The sequence below is a fragment of the Parus major genome, chromosome 1 (genome assembly GCF_001522545.3).
Source record: "Parus major isolate Abel chromosome 1, Parus_major1.1, whole genome shotgun sequence".
Taxonomy (NCBI): Eukaryota; Metazoa; Chordata; class Aves; order Passeriformes; family Paridae; genus Parus; species Parus major.
This window is the reverse complement of record NC_031768.1, coordinates 64,399,253-64,422,638: the sequence shown is the minus strand read 5'-3', so window position 1 is coordinate 64,422,638 and position 23,386 is coordinate 64,399,253. Positions and strand designations below refer to the sequence as shown.

At 37.7% G+C, this 23,386-nt stretch overlaps 1 protein-coding gene across 3 annotated transcripts in view; it reads right to left on the bottom strand.

Moving 5' to 3' along the window:
• TRPC4 (transient receptor potential cation channel subfamily C member 4) overlaps positions 1-23,386 on the bottom strand; it is a 128,072-nt gene that overhangs the window by 9,679 nt on the left and 95,007 nt on the right. For all 3 annotated transcript variants that reach the window (XM_015643538.3, XM_015643546.3, XM_033515057.1), the window contains 4 exons: positions 15,598-15,737; positions 7,484-7,797; positions 5,567-5,762; positions 3,713-3,907 (listed from right to left, as the gene is read on the bottom strand). In XM_015643538.3, coding sequence (XP_015499024.1) covers positions 3,713-3,907; positions 5,567-5,762; positions 7,484-7,797; positions 15,598-15,737 — 845 coding nt within the window. The remainder of the gene's footprint in view (positions 1-3,712; positions 3,908-5,566; positions 5,763-7,483; positions 7,798-15,597; positions 15,738-23,386) is intronic.

Here is a 23,386-nt window from a genome sequence, read left to right as displayed (position 1 = left end):
TGCTGATTAGTGCTTCCTAATAGGAAAGTTAACATTTAGAGATATCAAAACAGAATGTTTGGAAATCTGAGTTCTGCCTTACAGACTATGTGGCATCCATCCATCCATATAGCCAAGATAAGAAAATCATGTCATAGCCTTTTTTTCTCTCCCAGTCCTCGTTGTAGGGAAGGAGACAGAGTTTATAATGCAGGATTCAGTGAAAAAGAATAGATCCTAACAAAGCTTATCTTGTAGCTCAGAGACCAAAGTTATTACAGGGCAGATACAAGTGAGCTGAAGTAATCTGAGATCCTTGAACAAAAGGCAGAGAAAACTCTTCATTAACTTTGGACTGAAAGGGCATAGAGGTTCTAAATTTAATTTTTGATGTAGCTTGTTGGGACAACTGAAATCGTTCTAGGAAATCAAAGCTGAGCTGTAGGTGATGGGAAATTTCCCAGAACCAGAAAGAAGTGCATTTCCTCAGGACAAACTGTAAGATCACTGTAGTGATCCCATTTGTTTGATCCCATTGTGATGATTTAACCTCTTGGAGAATGTCAAGCTAACAGCACCTATCTGGTGGTTTGCTTCTATCCCATGTAGAAATCAGAGCACGGAGTGCATATGCACATCTAACTTCATTTTGGAGCTTGGGTGAATAACTGGGTCTGGAAATTGCAAAATGTTCCAAATTCACATAACCCCAATGGGGCTTGTGTTATGCTGAGGAATTAACTGAAGAACTCTATAGTTCTATGAGATGCCCATATGGTGGACTGAATCTTCCTGGTCAGCCACAGCCCCTCATTTTCTCCAGGCAGCTGGAAGTGTGGTTGTCATGATGGCTCTGCTGGTGAGCTCTCTGCTTCAGAGGGGTTTCAGCTCTAATTCCAACTAAGAATCTATTCTGCAGGGGAAACCAGTGATTAATATGGCCCTACTGCCCCAGATGCTTTAGGTATTCCACTTTCAAATAATAATAATAATAATAATAATAATAATAATAATAATAAATGCAGAAATCAATTAAAAATATCCTACATCTCTCCCTCACTGATGTCCTCCACTCCCAAACAGTTCAGTAATTAGTGGTTCACATTCAAATCATAAGGAAGCTAGGTTCAGCTCCTTCTCTTCTAGTTCTCCCAAGAGAGCACCTTAGTCCATGCAGTATCTTCAAGATACTGAGGAAATTTTCATTGTCATAGCTTTTATGCTTGGGGTAAATAATTAAATACCCACTGGAGAATAGGAGTAAATCTGGGTCTCATCAAACCAAGATATTTGCTTTAAATGGTACCTGCTCCTTTCTTCAAACAGATTTCATCCTGAAGCTGAAGAGTCTTTCCCAACAAAAGCTTATTTGAAACTGAAATATACTAATTAAAAAGTTTGGTGTTTAGAGATTTTGGGGGATTTTAACTTAAAAAGAAAATTCTGTTTAGAAAAGTTCTCAAGCAGCTTGGTGCATAGACTCCCTACCCTTTGACCCTTTGCTGCACCTGTTTTCCCAAATCTAAGATGTGTGTTTCTTGCAGGTGGTACTTATGTACCCTAGCAGGAGGTAGGTGCAGGAAGTAGAGATTATCTTTCTGAATCCCCTTCCACATCATGCCATTCAGCATAGTGCTGGGAGCACCCAGAAGAAATGTCTTTCTTTACTATTCCACTTATCCAGGAATGAGTTTACTCCCAAATCTGCAGTTTGAGAGGGTAAGAAAAAGGAAAAAAATATTTCCTTATCCCAGATGGAAGGTCTGACCAGAAACATTGTCCTGAAGGTTTAGCTGGGATGTATAAGGGTATTCTGTATCTGTCTCAGTCGAACAGGAATATTGTGTTAATCAACCCTCTGCTATACACTGGCATCATACCATTAATTTTAATATCATTCTCAGTTTACAGTAGCTAATCATCGCTACCAAATGTTTAACAAATGCCTAGAAGCATTGCCCACTCTCCCACACACACACACACAAGTACATCACTCTCTCTGATGACTTTTTCTTTCTAACAACATCTCATACTTTCTCCTTCTGTTGGTCTCTGCATTTACTTTTTTTTGCTTCCTATATTACAGAGATGTTTTACTCTTAAAATTATTCACCATTCATGTTTTTTTAAAAAAATTCTATATGAATCACTGCTAGTCTTTCTTAACTTAATGGTTTTTTTTTCAGTGTGCTTCTTGTAGCCCATTACTGGTTTGTTTCAATGTCACCCTCATGTTTATTAGCTTCTTTTCCTGGCTGTTTCTTCCCTGTATGTACAAATATGACAGCTAAGTGAAACAATTTTGCTTTCACAACTTAGATACTGGCCAACAATATCAGTATATTGCAATAAGCCTGAGTCAAAGCTTTCTACAAAGAGGACAAAATCTATTTATCAGCATAGTAAGTGTGAATTAGTTTTATATGTCACTTTTCCTCTTTGCCATATATCTGCACATGAACTTGTTCCTCCAAGTACATCTAGAAATTAAACTACATTCCAGGGTATGGCAGCAGAATAAATAGGAAAAAATTATTACTCCCTTATCAAGAAATGGGGAAGAAACACAAAGAAAAAGTTGATATAGCAATGGTCCCTCAAAGAATTGTATCATACCCACTGACTTCTTTGAAATGGATGAAAGTTTTTTTTTATAAGAATCAATAGCACAAGGACTATACCCCTTTCTTTTTCCCCTTACCCACATTTGACTCTCATACTCTCACTTAATGCTTGGCTGAGTTCCTAATAGATTTGAAACACTTATATTCATCAAATTCCTATGGTATAGAGAGAATGCCATTATCCACATGTTATCCCAAATAGCTTCATGCTAGAGCAGGCTAAATTCAGTCTAGTTACTGAGGTACTGACTTGCTCATGGGAAATGAAGAAAACATAACTGGAGAGAATTAGTTGTTGGGGGATAGGATGCTGCCTGAATATTTACACTGACAGTATAGAAAATCTGTGTTGCTGATTGAGGTATCTCAGGCAGATGAAGTTAGGAGGGAAAACTTCAAATCTGCTTTACTCACTGCAGTTACCAGGGAAAGTAAATGGCTGAGGTATTACCAGAGGCATCTGCTGAATCCAGGTGCAGGACTATTCTTGGTTGCCTTGTGTGTCTTTCCCCTTCTTTTTTTCCCCTAGAAATGTCACTGCTAATCAGCAGTATCAGAATATGGTATGATTTCAGAGTGTGATTCTGAAATAGCTCTACCTTTAAATTCAAGAAAACAAGTCCAAGTAAATGCTGTTACCTTTCAAAATTTCATTTTTTAATGGGAACAGATTTGCTAAGAATGCTTTTATGGTAAACTAGAGACACAGAGACTATCCCATGATGAATACTTCATACATGAGTCTCTGGTTCATGGTATTTCAATTATACACTTTATTATTAATAATTTGAGTTAGAAATTAGCAACCAACAATTCTGACACTGGCAGACAAGTATACACATTTGATCTCTTGTACTTTTTATTGCTCTTAATCTTTCTTGCACTATCTGTAGATGAAGCACAGTCATGGTTCATACTATGATTGTACAGAGATTTGATGATGCTTTCTCTTCAAATACATTGACATGAATGTAAAAAGCTAACATTCTTTGCTAGAATTATTCTCTAACTCATATGCACATTATTTGACAGTTCAGACACAAAGCTGAGAAAAAGTAATCTATATAGCAAAGAGGATGATTACAGGTAGAGTAAATCACACAACTTACCCCTATTGTTCCAAAACTTTCAGGCTTTCTTCTAATTTTTTTCTTGCAAAGGTGCCTCCATAACCATTTGATCAAATACCACAAAGACTTTGGGCTTGGTATGACATTAAAAGGAGTGGGCAGAGTTCCTCCTTCTTCAAAGTAACTCATCCAGAGTTTTGTTCGAGCAAACTTCCACTCAATGTCTGCATGATCCTGCACACAAGAAACACATCATCAGCAGAGATGTTGCTGTAATTAAGGAGGTGAAATGAACCTCTACAAAAGTCTGAAAAACTGAAACTAGAACAACCTTGAAATACTAATGAATTGTCTTGTTCAAATACTGACATCTTTTGACAGAAGGTCTTCAAGACAAAGCACAACTAAGCTGCTTTACCTCAGTAAGGAAGTGTTCAATATGTAAAGTATATATATAAATATACTTATAAGCACTTCTTCCACTGTTACATGATGTTAAATTATTGGAAGTCTCTCAAAAAACAGAAAAGGTAATTGCAAGCAGAGAAATACTACATTTCTGGAAGAAATTATTGTTATAATAGCAGCTCACCATTATCCTGCATAGATCAGTCTAATTATGCTACTCTGCAGCAGCTTCAACAAGTCAGTAAGGCTCATGCATCTTCTTAGAAATTACCAGTCCCCAAAATTCACAAACTGGTTATCCAACAAATCATGAGGTTACTAAAACTATTGAGTCAAGTATCTTTTTTTCCGCTACTACTTCAGAATTCTATATTTGGGATAGGTTGCGGAGTGGGTTTTTTATTTTTATTTGAATTTTTTTATTTTTACTTGACATTGTATTTCTTTTGGAACCTCTATGGTATTGTGTAATTCTGAAAATTTTGGGAAAGCTAAAGTCCATGGAAAGGTATATAAATCCTAGCAGCTGAACAAGAAGTTTAAATCACTGATGTTAGATTTGTATAGCCAAGAACTTTAGCTATAGGTCTAGCCCTGGCCAAAAGTAACAAAAACAACAATTTAGAAGTTGTAGCTGGAAAAGTATACTACCTACAGCCCAAGTTTTGGTGAGTGGTACTACATTGTGATATGGTTCACTAGACTCTGACAACTAGAGTTATACAAACACAAGTGGACAGTTTTCCTTCTGTGGAAACATTTGTGATTTCCAAATTGGAAAAAAAAGCACATTTTAGTATCTTGAGACTGTGAAGCTTTCTTTTGTTTGCTTTCTGCATGACCATATTTGAATTATCATATGATGAATCAGTGTTTATTTTTCTTAGTCTCTTTAACAGACAGTTTAGAAATAAAACTACGCCAATAGCTCTGGTAAGGATAAAGACATTTTCATTAAAGGAGGAAACAGGACACTGTTGAATGAGAGGACATTGAGAAGACATGACCTTTTGTTTGGACAGCTAATGTCTTTGGAACGTGAGCACCCAGTTTCTGTTAACTGTATAGTTAAAAAAAAAAAATAAAAATAGCAGCCTTTCAAATGCTAATAAATATAATGCATTAAAAATGAAGCAGTGACAGAACAATCCTGGGCAGTCTTTTTCTAAGAAGAGTCTCCTGCACAGGGCAGCTTGGGCAGGGCTGCAGCCCACATCACTGCCAGAAGCATCAGGACACCCTTCTCAACCCACGAGCTGGCTTCATCAGGGTCACCTCTTCCCCATTTGGTGCTGTGGGGAAATTTCCCTCTACCCAGTCCATCTTGGGTCTGGTTTTATTTGTCCTTTCAGAACAGTGCAAAAGAATTAGAGTAAATTGCAATATTTTCCACAATGTCCTGTCTGTGAAATGCTTTACTGCCAGAAAAATTGAACGCAGGAACAGAGAGAGGGTGTATATTATACAAGATCTAAAACAACTTACAGCAATGAGTTGGTAAGAGTTATTCATCATGGCTATTAGCATGTTGAGTAGAACAACCAGAGAGATTACATTATAGGTGCCAAACATTGTGGCCCCAACAAATTCAGTGAATTCATGCCTTGCTTTCACGTTGGTCACATAGAGATTGATGAGTCCAAATATAGACCAGAATAATGACTGCAGTGTTTCAAATAACCTGAAAAACAAAAGCCAGAGGAAATAACTGAATAAAAACAACACATTTAGTTTTCAGGTTGTTCAGTTTCTCCCAAAACACACCAAAGTTCTTGACTAGCCAACACAGAGGGAATATCTTTCTAGTAAAACAATGGCCTAGTGTTTCAAATTTGGGCCTCTAGAGAAGAACTATAAATAAGATTCAGAATCTTATAAATAAGATATGGAGAAGAATCTATATATAGATATATATAGACTCTGTAAAAAAGCCTGAAAGCAAAAGGCTGATTTTGTTCAAACTTCAGAGAGATAAATACAGTTTCAGAGATCTTATGTCTGACACCTTCTTTTGAAGTATTTTGACCCTTTGCTTTAACTATAAGGGGTAGCATAAGGATCCAAAAGTAACTCAATGATTGTGTTTCGCCAGGATGTTGAAAGGAGTATGGTATCCTCATATTATGCAATTCTGCTTTGTTGAGAGCCACTGAGATAAAAGAAGTTGAATAATTAGAAAAACATCATTACCATTAGCACATGTTTTGTTTTGTAAGGGAGACACAAAAAAGACAAGCATGTTTCTTTCAAAAGAAGCTTGTTCTTTTTATACCTAAAGCATATGATATTCCCTTAGAGAAGTTTGTACAACAGCTAGGAAGCTAGTAACAATGATGAACTTTAAAAAATAATTCCCTGCAGCTCAATAGATTGAAAAATTTTCCCTTGTGTTGTGTGTTCAGTTACACTGTAGTGTCATAGGAATAGTCCTGGTTAGACTCTGCTCCTTGAAAGTATGGAGCACATAAATCATGAGTTTGCCATGACACACCACCTTCTGACACTAGTACTGGTACTTCCCACTATTTCCCAGATGAATATTGCTTCCCTCAATGCTGAGCTCTGAAAAATTTCTGTGTGCTTTTCTGTTCAGATCACAGGAAGTTTAGACCTGCGTAGGTTTTATTTATATACAACATAAATATGCTGTGCCTGAGAAAAGTTACTTGATTAAGATGATATAAAAGCTGCTATTTTTATAAAATTATTTCCTCTAAGAAAGATGCCACTGGTAATAAATATATTTAATAAAAGCCTAGATACACAGAAATTAATAGGGAACAGACATTTATTGAAGTAGTTTGGTTCAGGTTGGAAGGTGAAAGACAAGAGAATTAGTGTTCATTTGGCAGTGTTTTGGTACTATAGATGAACTAAAAAGCTATAATGAAGTAAAATTGATTTTAAAGTGGAAGAAAAAGAAAGAGTTTATAACTGAAATGAGAAATTTGATTGTGTGGAGCCAGTAGAATCTTTGACTGCATGTTTTTTTACAGTCTATCACATTTGCAAGGAATCTTCAGGTTTTAGAACACCAGACTAATTTAATGCCTACAGGTAGACATGGAAAAAATGCAGAGTGACAGCTGCGTGGATGAACAAGGTCTGAACTGGTGACCTTATGCAACTCCTAATCTTACTTATCTTCCTCTTATCTCTATTTTACCTTTTATCTTTTGAGATATCTTAAATTGTACAGACGTCACTGTGGTATGAAGTAAACATTATCAGTGTGATGAGATGTCATTTTTAAAAAATTTTTATTATTAGGGTAATATTAGATATGTTGGTCAGGACACCACTGTAATACCAAGAGAAAACTGAGGTTCTTTTCTGTAAACAGCATCTAAGTGATGAAAATATCTGGGGAGAGGGGGAGGATAGAAATAAATAGCTACTTACGTTGAAAAGGCATTATTCTGCTTTTCACATCGTATTCCTTTGCAGTTTCCAGGCTCATTTGTCTCATAGTAGAAGTACAGCTGGTTCAATCCATTTGCAAAAGCGAGCAGCACAAGGCAGTATATGAATAGAAACTTCAAAATGTCCAGCAACATTCTTCCTAGAGATATCTGCAGAGGTCCCAGGTGAGAATTTGCAGTGAATAATGAGATCAAGCGCAGGGAGCTGAAGATGTTTGCGATTGCAAACAGGGCCTCAGCCACCAGGGTTGGATGCCACATGTCCCAGCTCTCCCGTGGAACTAACCCACTATACTGAAAACAAGCAGAAGGGAAGAAATTACTCCTCTGTTTTGATGCATAAACAAGCACGTCAGTTTCTTTATAAGCTGCTTAATTAATTTGCAGATATCACAATCAATTTTCACAGTAGTAAAATTCTTCACAGTTTAAAAACTCTGACACTGCAAAAGGAACAGTTTTGAGCACCCTGCTTTTTAGAATTATAGAAATCTCCAGCTGTACGAGCAGGTAATTTATTTCTTTGAAGAAAAGTGCAGGGCTGACAGTGATGGATAGAAACGCACAAAAACTCTGGCAAGTAGGAAGAAAACATTCAATCACTGAGTAAGTATATCACTTAATCTCTAATACTGGACCAATGATGAAAAAGATGTTTATTAATGAACCATAGCACACTGCTTATGTGTCTCATTATCAAAGAGTCTGACCCCAGAAACTGTGAGTTCTGTTCCAGCTCTACCAAAAAAAAATTCTTGATGATGAAAGATACTTGAACTGAGGCTTAACTACTATGGCAGACCCATTATTATTTATTTGGTCTCATTAATCTGTTTTATAGAACATACCAGAGGAGGAAGCCCTCTAAAAAGAGGATAATAAGCAGATTTCAAAGAGGGATACAGATAACACCATGGTGTTATCTGTATTTACGTACTCTAGACCTCACAGATGCACCTTCAGAGCTCTTGGGCATGCCCTGAGCAGTAAGGAAAGGGACTCCATGTGTCACCGGGGCCAGATGACACAACATAAACAGGCATCACAGCATTTCTCCACACTTGCCCTACAAAGAAGGTGATCACTCTCAGAGTGGTTCAGGAACACCTGAGTAACCTGAATATACATTAAGTCTGTTGGAACTGATCAGGTGCACCCCAGATTCCTAAAGAAACTTGCTGATGTAGTTCCAAGTCATTCACCATCATATTTGAAAAGTCCTGCCAGTCTCCAGTGACTGGGAAGAGGGAAACATTGCCATTTTTAAAAAGGGGAGTAATGAAAACCTTGGGAACAACCAACCTGTCAGCTGCCCTTCTGTGCCTGGAAGGCCATAGAACAGATCCTCCTAGAAGCTGTGCTATGGCACACGGAGGACAGGGAGGTGATTTGAAGCACCAGCATGATTTTGCCAAGGGAAAGTCCTTCCTGACCAACTTCCATGATGGAGTGACTGCCTCAGTGGACAAGGGAAAGGTTTCAGCTGCCATCTGTCTGGACTTGTTTAAGGCTTTTGACATAGTACTTTGCAACATTCTTCTCTCTAAACTGGTGAGAGATGGATTTGATGGGTGAACTGTTCAGTGTTTAAAGAACTGGCTGGATGACTGCATCCACAGAGAGATGATCAACAGCTTGATGTCCAAATGGACATCAGTGACAAGTAGCATCCCTTGGGGATCTGTACAGAGACTGTGCTGTTTAACATCTTCATTAATGACATAGAGGGATTGAGTGCACACTCAGCATGTTTGCAGATGACACCTAGCTGAGCAGTGTGGTTGACATGCCTGAAGGACAGGGTGCCATCCAGAGGGGCTGGGATAAGCTCAAAAAGCAGCCCCATGGGAACACCACAAGGTTTAACAAGACCAAGTACAAGGTACTGCACCTGGGTCAGGGCAGCTCCCAGTATCAAGACAGTCAGGGGAATGAAGGGATTGTGAGGAGATGGAGCTGAGGTAGATGCATGTTCACAGCCCAGAAAGCCAACCATATCCTGGGCTATGCGAGAAGTGTGCCCAAAAGGCCAAGGGAGGGGTTTCTGGTGAGACTCCACTCGGAGTGCTGTATCCAACGCCGGCATCCTCAGTACAGGAAAGACATGGATTGTTGGAGCTGGTCAAGAGGTGTACAGTGAAAATGGTCACAAAGCTGGAAAACCTCTCTTCTGAGGAAAGGCTGAGAGAGTTGGGGCTGCTCAGTGTGGAGAAAAGATGACTTTGGGGAGATCTGGTGGCCTTCCAGTACCTGAAAGGGCCTCATAGCAAAGATGGAGAGAGACTTTTTACTAGGGCCTGTAGCAATAGCAATGAGCTAATGGTTTTAAACTGAAAAAGGGTAGATTTGGCTAGATATAAGGAAGAAATTTTTTATCATGAGGATGGTGAAACACTGGAACAGGTTGTCCAGAGAGGTGGTAGATAACCCATTCCTGTAGACATTTAAGGTCAGGCTGTATGAGGCTCTGAGAAGCCTGATCTAGTAGAAGATGTCCATGCTTATTGCAAAGGCTCTGCAATAAGGACCTTTAAAGGTCCTTTCCAACCCATACCTATGATTCTGTGATTCTATGATCCAAACTGTGAAAGGGAACTGGGCATTGATTTGGACACTATCAGCTGTCACAGGCCCCACACCAGGGTTTCTCTTACCAACTGGTAGTGCATGTGAAACTGTCCCAGTGCCTGACAGCAATTCCTGGTACAATGCCATTTATTATGCCATTTACATTATTCTCGTTATATAAACAAGCAGCAATAGCAGCTGACAGATTTGTGGATGTGGGGATGAGAAGTGCAAAATTGAAAAAGTCCATTAAAGAGCTAAGAATTACTCATCCTTACATTTCGTTCACCTGTGATATTTTTTCTATACAGAGCAGTGAATTAAATCTGAGACCTGCTGGAATCATAGATCAGTACACTCTTCATTAGACTATCCTCTCCCTAATGATTATGTTCATCTGCCCCATCCACTATGGTTCTTTAATTCAGTTCTGAGTGATTCAAGATCAGTGATGAAAAACAGGCAGTAGAAAAGAGAATTTAGTTACCAGAGACAACACCTAAGAGATAAAACAAGAAGGAAAAGCAAAAGAAACTATTTTCAGTGCTTTTGAGAAGAGAGAGCTGAAAACTCCTCAGCATGATTCCTATAATGTCTTTCTCTGAATAATACTTTACAGCACATTACTGCAAATTCTCATGGCACTTTACAACCCTGACAGCTGAAAACTTGCACCTATTAAATAACTAGGAATAATTGTCCGTACAAGCAAAGACTGGTACTGAACAATGCAGTAGATACTCAGATTAGGGAAAAGTACACAACATAAAATACAGTCATGGAGAAATGTAAATAGCATATATAAAACTGGGAAGAGATGGAGTTTTTGGTAGAGAATCAAAAGCATCAAACTACAAACATATTTTAGGTGAGGGCAAGTTCCAGGGAAGTTACAGATGTGGGGGAGTTGGGAGAAATGTAAGGAAATACCCTTCTGAGAAATACATGGAACTACAGGACACTAAATAAGTATAGCACATGATATACCAAGACAGCAAGAATCAAGTTTAACAAGTCAGGTGTGGACAGCCATATCTTCACCCTGCCGCCTACTTTTAGAGTCAGCAAAGAAAAGTGAGAATTTCTAGAGCAGTGGGAAAGCAAATATCCCTCACACAAGTGAGTTACTCTTTCTCATTTTCTCCTCATTGATTGTTGGGGAAGGGGATAGTCTGTCTTACAGCTGTAGTCTGGCAAGATGTATCCAATGTCACATTTTCTAGAAGAAATGATGTTTAGCAGAAAGGTGAGGAAAAAAGGACTTTGTCTATGTTGTCCTGGATAAAGACACAGAACTGATTTTTTCAAACATTGAGAAAGATGAAATGACCTTTCATTTGTCAAAGGGAAATCAAAGGCACAACTGATATTTCAGCATAACTGACTTCATTTTTTGGGCCCATGTGTTTCCTGCATGTTTGGATAGAATTCAGGAGGTGTCACAGTCCTAAGCAGGGAGTGATAGCTCTTATTTTAGTGCAGAAGAACCATAATTAAGGAGACTGGAAATACTTGGCACAAAAAAAGTGAGAAAGGTGACGGTCTGAGAGATAAGTTTGAAAATTGTCTGTGAAATATACTAATTGCAAGAAGACAGCAAATAATATAAAGGAAATAATAAATGTAAGAGGTCTCTAACAACAAACCCTTATTGATTCCACTAACCGGAGCAGAGGATGCTGAAAAGGAATCCAGAAATATTAAAGAAAAACTTAGAGAAAAAAGCATGTGAAAAGGAAAATATAGAAGAGTAGCTAAAAGACTAGGCATACTAAAATCAGGAAGAGTGAAAAAAAAAGAAAAAAAAAAACGTATCTTGGAGCCAAACCATGGAAAATTGAAGTATTTTTTCTCTCACTCATGTTTGTTAAAGTCCTGCTCTACAAAGGATAAATAAATTAATATTGTTCTAGGGAGTGGAAAATGGTAAGAGAAAACATAGCAACACTGAGTTTCCTGTCAGTCATGATCTTGATACTCTGCTGTCCTCTGTTTGGTGACCCTGATGAATTTCTGCCCCCCCTTGAAATGCAAACACAACCTTTTGACATGTAACAAAGCCAACCACCACTTAATTTGATTAAATAACACCTATTATTGGCTCAGTGGTTGAAGGAAATTTACACGGCACATCAATGGAAAATTAAGAACAGCGGAAAACAAATTGAGCAGCATATAAACAGTAGAGTTTCAAGGCAAATATATGATGCTTTCGTGATGTCAGCCAGGGAATGCAAGATAATAATTCTTGATCCTTACTCAAAGGAATTAAAATGCGTATTCAAAATCTGAACCATTTGCGAGAAAAAAAAAAGCTGAATGATCACTGTTTTCCCATTAAAACAAAAGCCATGAACTCTTGATCTCTTGGAAGCACCACAAGAGATCAAACAGACATGTAGATCAGGCTACCTGAATGTTTAATGGGCTGATGGACCTCAGTCTAAGGTGACCCCCTTGTTTCTGGTCACAAATAATATAAATTTCAGGAAAAGTACTTCAAATCCTTTCCTGAAAAGTCATATGTAAATGTGAACTCTTCCTATTTTAAAATGTATGTACGAATCCTTGCATTCATTATGTGGAATTTCAAAGCAGCAGTAGGAAAGGGGCAGAGGGATGGCCAAGTGGAGAGCTTTAAAATGGTAATTACATAGGAGGAATTGAGTCCATAATTTCTCAGGGGTGGAGAGGTGTTAATCCTCCTATGTAAATGGACATTTAGTCTGTGAATCTGGTAAAATATCAATCAAAACCATTTTACAATGCAAACATGTAAGAAGATGCTAGCTTCTGCAGAACTGGTGTCAGGAGAGATATATAATCTTATTTACTACTGAACAAAGTAGACTTGACACAGTGACCATTAAGCCAGTAAATGTTGAGATAAATAATGTACTTTAGCTACTTTTCAGAGTTCTTTTTCTGAATAGGAATTTGTTTCTCTGCTAGATATTCATGCCAGTGACTGAGGCATGTTATCAGTGATATGAAATGATATGATTTGTAGTAGAATTGGAACCACTAGGTCCAATACTCAAGTTTAACAAGTATTGAAGATAAAACAAGCAGATTCTGCACACATGTTGGCACTGCACTTAACTTTACACATCAGAACAAAATAAATTATATTCAAAAACATAAAAATAACCATTTTTTCAAAACACACAATGAATTCTACCTAACACCCTCCATAAAAACAAATGTGTTTCTTAAAATCTGTCATGTACTTCAAAAAAATTGTGACAATGTACTACATATTATGATATTTTTATGGAGAAGAGAGCATTTTCACTGGATATATTGGATAATTTAGGAAGACCTGATGTGTTGATACAGAGACTAAAAACTATAGGCCATTGAAAATTATAAGATGTCCTTGTTTTATTTGAATACTGGCAATAAAACCAATAACTTTGAGTTACCTTAGCAGCTCTCTAATCCTGAAATTATTCTTTGGTGAATTTTAAACTACTCCTTCAGCTACTCCCGATAATATCCATCTACTTAACTACTGCATCAGTCACAGAGCCTTAAATGGGAAATAAACACTATATTTTACTCAGGGAATATTTATCACACTGGAGAGTAGCATGGGGTCACTCATAATTTTATTCAAGATTGTTGGTTAAAATGTTTTTTTAGGTGGCTGGAACTGATCCATAGAAGATAGAATAAATCTAAGAACTGACCTTATATATTTGGTTCAATAAAGACAGAATAGCTGTAACTTAGAAAAACCTGACTCACAATGCTTAGGAAAAGAAAATTAAAGCTTTACATTAAAACATACTGGTTACATTTGGTATCCTCACAATCTCATCTGGCGTAGTGACAAGGAATTCTGTTGAAGGCATTTGAAGGAATGTGGCAGGGTATTAAATCACACTTGTATTCCTCTGTTCATTACTTCATCATGTGTGTCAGTTGACTAGCAGAGCTTTTTTAAGCACTGTATTCATTATGATTAAAATGTAAGCACTAATTTGGAGAGTAATGAATGCACATTATCCCAGATACTGTCACCTTGGAATCCGATTACTGTAAGCAGAAGCCATTTGGGAGATGAAAGGATTATAATGCCTTCTAATTAATATTATTCTGAAGTGAATAATTGGCCATCTCCAATGCTTTGGAAACATCTATTTTAAATGAGCAGTGTGCTTTGTTACAAGGGACAGTGAAATGACTATTTATTTTTTAGTCACTTTATGATAAGGTGTCTTTGTGTGTAAAAAGGCATCTCATTAGCTTTTAAATGACAATTCACCACTCTTTGGACCACCTTCCCCTTTCAGGCTCCAAATTTCTTTGAGTGAGAAGAATTCCAAAGGTTTGCAGCCAGAGACCCAGCATGTCAGAAACCTTTTGTCAAAGAAGGCTGATGTGTCAACACATCCCAGGTCTTTGCTCATCCCTGCTCTGGACTGGCTGACACATGGACCCTTGTGAACAGACAGAAGATGACATAAATTAGAGCTCCTAAGTTCCTCCATGCCTCTGGCAGGGCTGCTGCAAGAACAGCTGCTCTTTGAGGAGAGGAAGTCACAACTGGCTACTTGATGGCTCTCTCCTTGTCCCAGTCAAAAGTATCTTGGCAGAGGAGGGACTCTCATTCCATGAATACAGAGCAGTACTATTGCAAACTATAAATTATTGTTGGCAGCAGGGAACTTGAAAAAGCTGAAGAACAATGCTGATCCCAGTGGCCAGTAAAAATGGGCTTACCTTTACTTGGATGTGGTAAGAACTCTATGACAAATGCTAAAATAATGCTTCAATTTTCTTTCATATGTGGTTTCCTTGCACCTGAGACCATTTTTTTCTCAAAATATCTCATTTTATGAGGAATTTCTATTTCTTTTGTATTATGTATTCATGTGGAATACATACAAAATGTTCAGACAACATGTTCTATGCCTTTGAAAAGAAGGACTGTTCTGCTGGAAGGTACTAAAATCAGTGGAAATATAAGACTATTCACAAGTCCATGAAAAGAATGTAAAAATGAACATACCCAGTCTCAAGTGACCATTTTATCCCCTTCAGTTTTACTTTCTCATGTTGCCCTTACAATGCATTTTCAAAAGAAATTAAAATCTTGCTCTTTAGTTCCCCCCACCAATTTGGACTACATATTTTGCCAGCAGACCTGTCTGAAAGTTGTGTAAAATTGTCTTAGAGGCAATAATTTCTCACTTAAAAAAATCAAAGATTAACATAAAACGCAAACATTATAAAATATTACGGGTCATTTTCATTTCTCAAGAAATTAACAGTATGACAGTTCAGGAAAAAACAAGAAAAGATTGCATGGCCCAAGAAGAAAAAAGCATAAAATCCAATATTTTGTTTGCTCTTATACTTGTCTAGTTTCCTGTCATTGCTGCAGAGGATTCACAGAGCACATCATACATCTCTTGCATTGGTAAGCCTCCAGACCTCCAAACACAGAAGAAAGATTGAAGAAAGCTGATTTAATTTATCTTAAAAATGTTCCTTTTTTTTAATTATTTTACAGTTTACCTTTGAAAATGCAACAATTTTCAAGGAGATTGTTGCCAAGTACAAGGAGTTCATTACAAAATCCATGAGGTTCCACCAATCGTGAATGTAGTCCTGTAGTCCACCATCCCACATCTGTTTAATTTCACCCCAGATAAAACCTGTAAATAGAACATAATTTGTTAGGCATGAATATTAAGTTAAAAAAGGCTGTGACTATTCTAGACACTTAAGTCATGATAGATTGATTCTCCTTACATCAAATGCAAAGGGAAGGTGGATAAGTGCTCTAAATTACACATCTAGTTAGGTGAAATTTCATCTTTTTACTGTTCCCGGAATTAATTTGTCACACAAACCCCTCCTCCCCCCCCCAAAAAAAAAAAGAAAAAAATCTGCTTGTACAATTTCTTTGGTTTTCCTCAATCTCTTTCTCATTGTATCCTAAAAAGTATAAAAAAGGGCCTTAAAATAAGTTACCAGTGTCAACGCAGTCCTTGGCAACTGATGCAATGCATTTCAGACTGGAAAATTTATGACTGCAGAACTCAATCCAACACAATATATTTTGATTGGAACCCACACAATAAGGAAGAGAATTTCTATTGTTACTGTCAATGCTGAACTAAAGTCTCCCTTTTCCATATGAAAGAGTAGTGTCTGCAGAAGAAAGTCTTTTGTTGACACCTTCCCTTGGGACACGAAGGAATTGAAACTGTTTTCAGGTGTGCAGAGCATACATTGTGCTAGACACAGTGAAACAGAAATACCCAATCCAAGTGGGAAATCTGGCACATTGTCTGACATGAACTTGGTTTAACAGCTTCAGAGACAACTGTGTGGAGATTCTTTAATGCTATAAAAATGAAAACCACTTCGAAGAAGATACTCCACATTACTGTATAATGTATTAATGAGACAACATGGGACATTTAGATGCATATGTCACATTATTATCTGTAGAGTTTTTTTGATAACAATACCATTACAGCTTTTAATTTTTCACAGTTAATTATTTTCTTGTAGGAATTTCTCACTTTGTGTTTATTAGAGGGGCAACATTCACCAGAAATAAGGCAAATCTCTTACATATTGGTGCTGAGATACAGTCAAATCAACATGGCTTTTTTTCACCTGCTCTTTTAGAAAATGATGAACAGATTTTGTGCAGGGGCCTATAAAGTTCTGCATTTTCTTAGTATGAGCTTAATTCTCTCCCTAAATCTTATAATTTTGTTTCAATGGGTCTTCTGGTTGCCTGGATGGAAAACTCATGATTTTTCTCAAACATTATCTCTAAGAAGTAATTTCTGGACTACTCTTGTTTGTGCCAGGTAGGTTTTTGATTTATAATAATTTAATTTTGTAGTGTACTGTCTTGATTTTTCTGTCTCCTGATTTCAAAAGGGGAAGTTCTCTTCCTCAGTAACTTCACCCTCACATCTCAGACACATGGTCCCATCTTGTTCCATGTGTCATCACCAATAATCACAAGCCTTGCGAGTATTTGAATCATCTGATTGATCCAGCAATTTTTATTTTCATAGGATTAACTTTCAGCCATGCTGCCATCACCCTGTCAGCATTCTGCAGACCTGGGACGACTGAGGAAGAACGGCGCTGGGAACAAGTAGACAGGAAAGTGAAATATGCCATTTTACTGCCTACCAAGGCCTAGACAGGCTGATTGCAACTCTGTCTGTAGTGTATCAGCTAAAAGTAACCCGGAACACATAGAACTGTTACAAAGTGAACACTTATTTTCAAGGTGCAATCAGTCGCACTGAGTGAGAGAACAGATGAACGTGATTGCAGGCCAATGGGGGTGAATATCCTCTAAGGGCACACGCTGCTGCACTGCTGTGAGCTGCCCAAGTGCCATCACAAGGGCAGCACACCTACCCAAGGCTTCTAGGGCAGGCTCCAACATGCCTGCCCATTTCAGCCAGTTAAATGACTTAACCATTTACTCTTCAAACACCTGGTCACTCTTGATGTGCAGTATGAACATGGTGACAGCAGATCTGCCTCTCCCTTCTCTCCACAGTCCTCTCCAACCTTCAACACACAGTCCATGAACTTGCAAATGTCTCTGCTTGCTCTTCTACTACTTTTCAGGCATAACTTGTTGACACCAAACCATCACCAGGTCACAAAAGCAGCTGTTTTGTGTGCTGCTACATCCCCTTCACATTTCAGACACTGTTCTGAATCACTGCTGCTCCATCTGCATTGTAGCACAAAAATCACCACTGTGCTGCAGAAGAACTCCTGGCTCCAGGCTCTAAGCCTAAGTCTGTGTAATACAGATATGGCCCCTAAGTCACATGTCACTGAGCAGTGCCTTACTCTTCTTCATTTTAAAAATTTTCACTTAAAAGTCTCAGCATCCTGACAAGTACAGCACAGAAAGCAAACAGCTGCATTGACAACTTTGCAGAAATCAATACACACATTCATAGAATGAAATAAACTTTTTTGTAATTCTGATCAGAGTTAAGGATTCTCTTTAACGTGCACTTTGAAAAGACAGTGATAGGTTGGGATGCAAAATAAGATGAATACTTTAACAAGAGTCTTTAGGTTAATTGAAGTCTTCTGCCAAGATATTTTATGGTTCACAACCAGACAAAGATGTGAACTGACACAGACTGCAATGAGGCCGTTCTCTGTAAGACTGTTGATCAGTATTGTATGCTTTGACAGCCCTGCCTAAAATATAATGGGATTATGTACAGATTGAAAAAAAGTGCTGACTAATGCTGCTGCAGTTGGTCTGTTTTGTGAGTGAAAAGCCAGACTGTTTTCCAAGCACTTCCTGGGCTCCAGAAAATGAAATGCAATTTTAAAGTTGACATTAACAGAGAAATACTGACCTATTATAAAATAGTGCAAGAGAGTATATAGTTGTTGTAAATTTGATCATTTTGAATTAGAAACACAATTAATGCTACCAGAAATCTGTAAGTCATTTGGCAGTTGAAAGTTCTGAGTATACTTTGACATTGTAGGGGTAGGTAGGGGTTCTAATTATTTTCTTGGTTCATAATTCTTATGTTCATCCTGATGCATGTTCTTTTCAAGAAAATAGAAATGGAAAACTGGAAATCCCATGTTTTTACCGGCTGTAACAGAGATGTGATAGTTTTCTCTTCTTGCAGCCAAAGCACCTAAGTACAAACTCAATATATAAATACAGTTACAGAGATCCTATGTGACACCAGAGAACTTGAAGTTTCACTGATGGATAGATGGATACTACATTTGTGAAAGACACACAGCCCACATATGCACAGGAGAGCTGCCCACACACATTTTTGAAAGCAAATCTTGTCCTAAGTTTGATTGCTCAAATTCACAATTCCAGGGCAAGCTCACCATGAAAGCTGTGATCAGACTGCAGCTACCAGGTCTCCATGGAGAGGTATTCTTAGCAAGGCTCATCTGGAGCAATGAATGCTGGAAGAACTGGACTCTAGGGTTGTGTAAGTCGGTTCTGTAAGTCCTCCCAAGTGAGACTGAAGTGCTATCCTAGAAAAGTGTGCTCTGAAACCCCAGAGCCTTTACACAAGGCTGAAGATGCCTCTAAGGCCCAGTGAGCTTACATGACGAAGGTATTCTGAACCACAAACCTCACAGATTCCCAGCTGTGCTATTTAGGTTTAATTTACAGCAGCCAGAGGCTTTGGAATCTTTTTTGTAGTTCAGAAGTGTATCTTTTTACAAGAAGGAAGTGTCTGGGGGAAAGAAGTCAGACCACCCTTACCTCCACAGGCTCTGACACAACATGCCAGTTTTCAGGAAAAGACTTGAAAAATCTATGGGTTTTTTTCTGGTTGTTGTTGTTGTTTTTTTGTTTGTTTTTTTTTTTTTTAAATACTTCCAGAAATCAGAGCAGAATTATCTCTATGACCTTGTACACTTTTGTACTTGGAAGATTTATGGATAGCTGGATACTACCTGATTTTATTATGCAAAGAAGCTTCAGGGCATTTCCAAACATGACCTGACATGATAGAAGAGCAGACATGCAGTGACAAGACTGTCTAATAGAGGCACTGTTACAGGAAGGAAAGAGAAACAGATTTCAGGCAGTGCCTGATTATTAATGTACCAAAGCAGCAACATTACTGCAAACTGAGAGAGCTCATGTCAAAGCTACACATTCAGAAGCAAGAAAGCTAACATCTCAAAAAAACAGAGGGGACAATGCCAGCCTGCACACATTGTAAAAAATCCAGTATTTTTGTTGGGGAAAAACTGCTACGAGAAACCAGCCAAAGACAGGGAGTAGACCTAAAGGCAAGAGGCTTTTTGGCAGTCAGACTGGGGACAAGTTGCATGCTCAGAGCCCTCTTTAGCTCCATGGGAGGAAACGAGAATCTCCAAGGCAGTAATCCTGACATCTGCAGGTGGGTCAGTCTTCCCACTGGCTGAAAATGGAACCATGGAGGATCAGGCTTAATTAAAACAGATGTCTAACTTCCATATGCCTGTGTTTAACTGAAATAATTCCACTCAGAGCAGATTTCACTATTTTAGTTAGATATTCTTTGCTATGTTCTGTTTGTCTCTTTGCTCCAACTGTGTCTTTCCTATCTCTTCACACCAGCTAGATTTAACACCTGCCTCTCAGACACTCACCTATCCATTCCATGCTGTTATCATTTATTGCCACTTACAATGAAATTATCAACATTATGCAGCTCTTCCGCCTCATTAATCAAGGACTTAAATTAAAAAGTTGAGGGTAAGACTTTCAAATACTTGCTGCATTGTTTATACCCACATATTGGAGCAATAAAAGAGAAATAACACCATGGATATTTTGAAACAGCCTGAGATGACAAATTTCATTAAATGCCCATGGTTTTAATGGGATGAAATACATAAATTCAGGGTAGGAATCCCACAGACCACATGGGGTCCTGGGAATGACAGACACCATGGAGGAGAGGTTTTGGAAAGCATTGTGGATTATTATACATGTAAGCTGATCAATTTCAACCATTTCACTGAAATCCAGTTGGCCTGAAGCAAGATAGGAATTAAAATTGATCAGATAAAATGAATTCAGAGAAAAAAAAATTAATTTGTGAGCCAAATGTTTTTTTTGCAGCAAAATTTTCTAAACATTAATGAAAAAATGGTTTCTTCTAAAATAAACCTTACATATCATAAAATAAGTTTTATTCAAAGCAACAAAATGAAAATACATCTTAGAAAAACAAAAAGCACTGAAATAAAAATGTTTTTAGAAAAATAACATCTTTCATTAAAATTCTCACAATACTTTTAAAAATCCTTAAGAATTCAGAAATAGATATCACATACTGCATATGCATAATGTGTAGATGCATTAATAAATATACACTAATAAGATTATCTTTTGTTTTAGATTTTTATCTAAAGAGATTGGATTATTTAGAGATTTTCATTTTAAATCTGTATTTCCTGTACTGACATCTTTGGATATTAGATACTGAAATGTCTTTTCAAAAAAGTAGACCTACTTTTCTTTTCAAAAATTAAGACTGATGGCAAACCTCGCAACTTTGAGCAGGGCAACAGCTCAATAGTGTTACAAAAATTCTCTGCTCCTTTGGAAAAATCCTTGGATTAAATACTATGTTTTAGTGCTGGCAGGCAACTTTTGGTTAGAAAACATTTTGCATCTATCCTGTTTGATCTTTTTTAGCTACCTAGAGCTGAAATTTTACTCTTAAGGAACACATCTCTTAGTCTCATGCAAAGAAACAAACAACAAAGAAATAACTTCCCTCTGAAATCCATTCAAATGCTTTTTAGGTTCTAAGGAAAAAACTTGGACACAGCCTATCTAAATTCCTATGTTGCACTGAAACTTGAGCAACTGCAAAAACAATTTTCCAGCAACTGTGGAAATTCACAAAGATTTTTGCCCTCTCTAAAACACTGCCTTTTGTTGTTTCTAATTATAATTATGGTTAAAGTCTTACTGTGAATAACTATAACATCAAAATTTGTCAGAGAGAGATATGAAAGGCAATATCCTGAACTATGTTTGGTCTCAAAAAGTTTTGTGAATCCCTTGCTAATTTTGGCCTTACCTTTCCCACAAAAGGTTGGTTGCTCTGTGCTATTTCTGTTCCTTACCATTAAGTGATGGGAAGCAAGAGGTTCCTTGGGGTCAAACTCTGCATGCCAAGATCAACAACAGCCTTTTAGTATGTTTCTTGGAGAACATATTTCTGCTGGGCTGTGAAACCATTTAACTGACAAACTCAACTTTGCTCTGCTATGTGATGTAGTTTTTCACAGGTACAAGAAGTGAGAGAATCTGCTAATGATCTAAAGCTCAGTGAAGCAAAGTCCTTCCAGAGAATTCAGTGAGTATTAATAAGGCTTGATAAAGCTCTTCTGTATTACACCTGGGCTGATGAACTGATCTCTGCTGAAGGTGTATGAAGGTAACAAGAAGCATCCTGGCATAATTCAGGGGCTTCCACTCTCTGGAGCATATTTTGTTAATAGGGTAAAACTATTTCAAGAGAACATGCACAAAATCAAACACACACCTCTGGCTTTCCCATGGGTAAATGGCTGTTTGTGAGAGGAACAACAGTGCACAGTTCCTGGGTCCTGTGTCAGGCAAAGAAGTGGGAATGACATGGCCAGAGGCACCATTATAAGTACTTCCCAAGGGAAAGGTCACCTGGCTTTTTTTTTTTATTCTTATAATAGAAACAAAACATTTTTCTTTGGCCTTCCTTTTGGAAATAACAAGACCATTCTAGATCAAATCTCAAGGTACAAAAAGCCACATATCAGCCCAACATCACCAACAACCAAAGAATAAAATAAAATAATCTATACAGAAAATATTTACCTTAAATACTTACAACTTGAGTTAAAGTAATCGAGTAAAATGTCCTATTATGGCAAGATACAGGCAGTGTGGAGAAGAAGTGGTCTCCTGATGTTTAAATAAATAATTTCATTACTGAGTCTAGTTTTGGAATACTTAGCAAAGAAAAGATATTAACTGGCTGAAGTGTTCCTAATGGAAGACCATCAAGCTAAATGGGGTCTGGACCACATGATATACAAGAAGAGGTTGAGGGAGCTGATTTTGTTTAGGCTAAAGAAGAGAACATGGATGGGAAGTTAATATAATCGAAGCTCAGTTGGTTAGAACATGGTAATATTACTGCCAAGGTTATAAATTTGATTCCTGTATGGCACATTCACTTAAGAGATGATCCTTGTGGGTCCCTTCCAACTCAGAATGTTCTGTGATTCTGTGTTGCTGCTGTCATCCACTAATGAAAAGTTCTGAAGAGCTGGAGCCAGACTTGTTCTAGAGGTGCACATTGGAAGGACGAGTGGTAATGGTTGCATGTTGTGGCATGGGATATTGCTACTAGTAGCAGAAAAAAAGAGTTTACCAGTTGCTAGACACAGGCACTGTGACAGAGAAGCTGTGAAATATTCATCCCTGGGGAAATGAAAGATCTGACTGCACAGGAACCTGAACAATGTGACCTGTCTTTGCAGGTAGCCTGTGTTGAGCAGTACTTTGGATTTAATGGCCTTTTATGGTCATTATGTGCATTATCCTTATTATTATTCCTTAAACAAAGTTGTGTTCCTGCTTTGTCTGGGGTTGTTTTCCTCCTCTGTGCTATATATGTCACTATTAGTTATCTACTGTTCCATCTCACCAGCCATACTGCCTTCTAATCTGCTCCAAGAAACATGTCGGTTCATACTAAATGTTTAATTTTTTGCACAACACTTTCCTGACCTAATTTAGAAGATGATGCACACT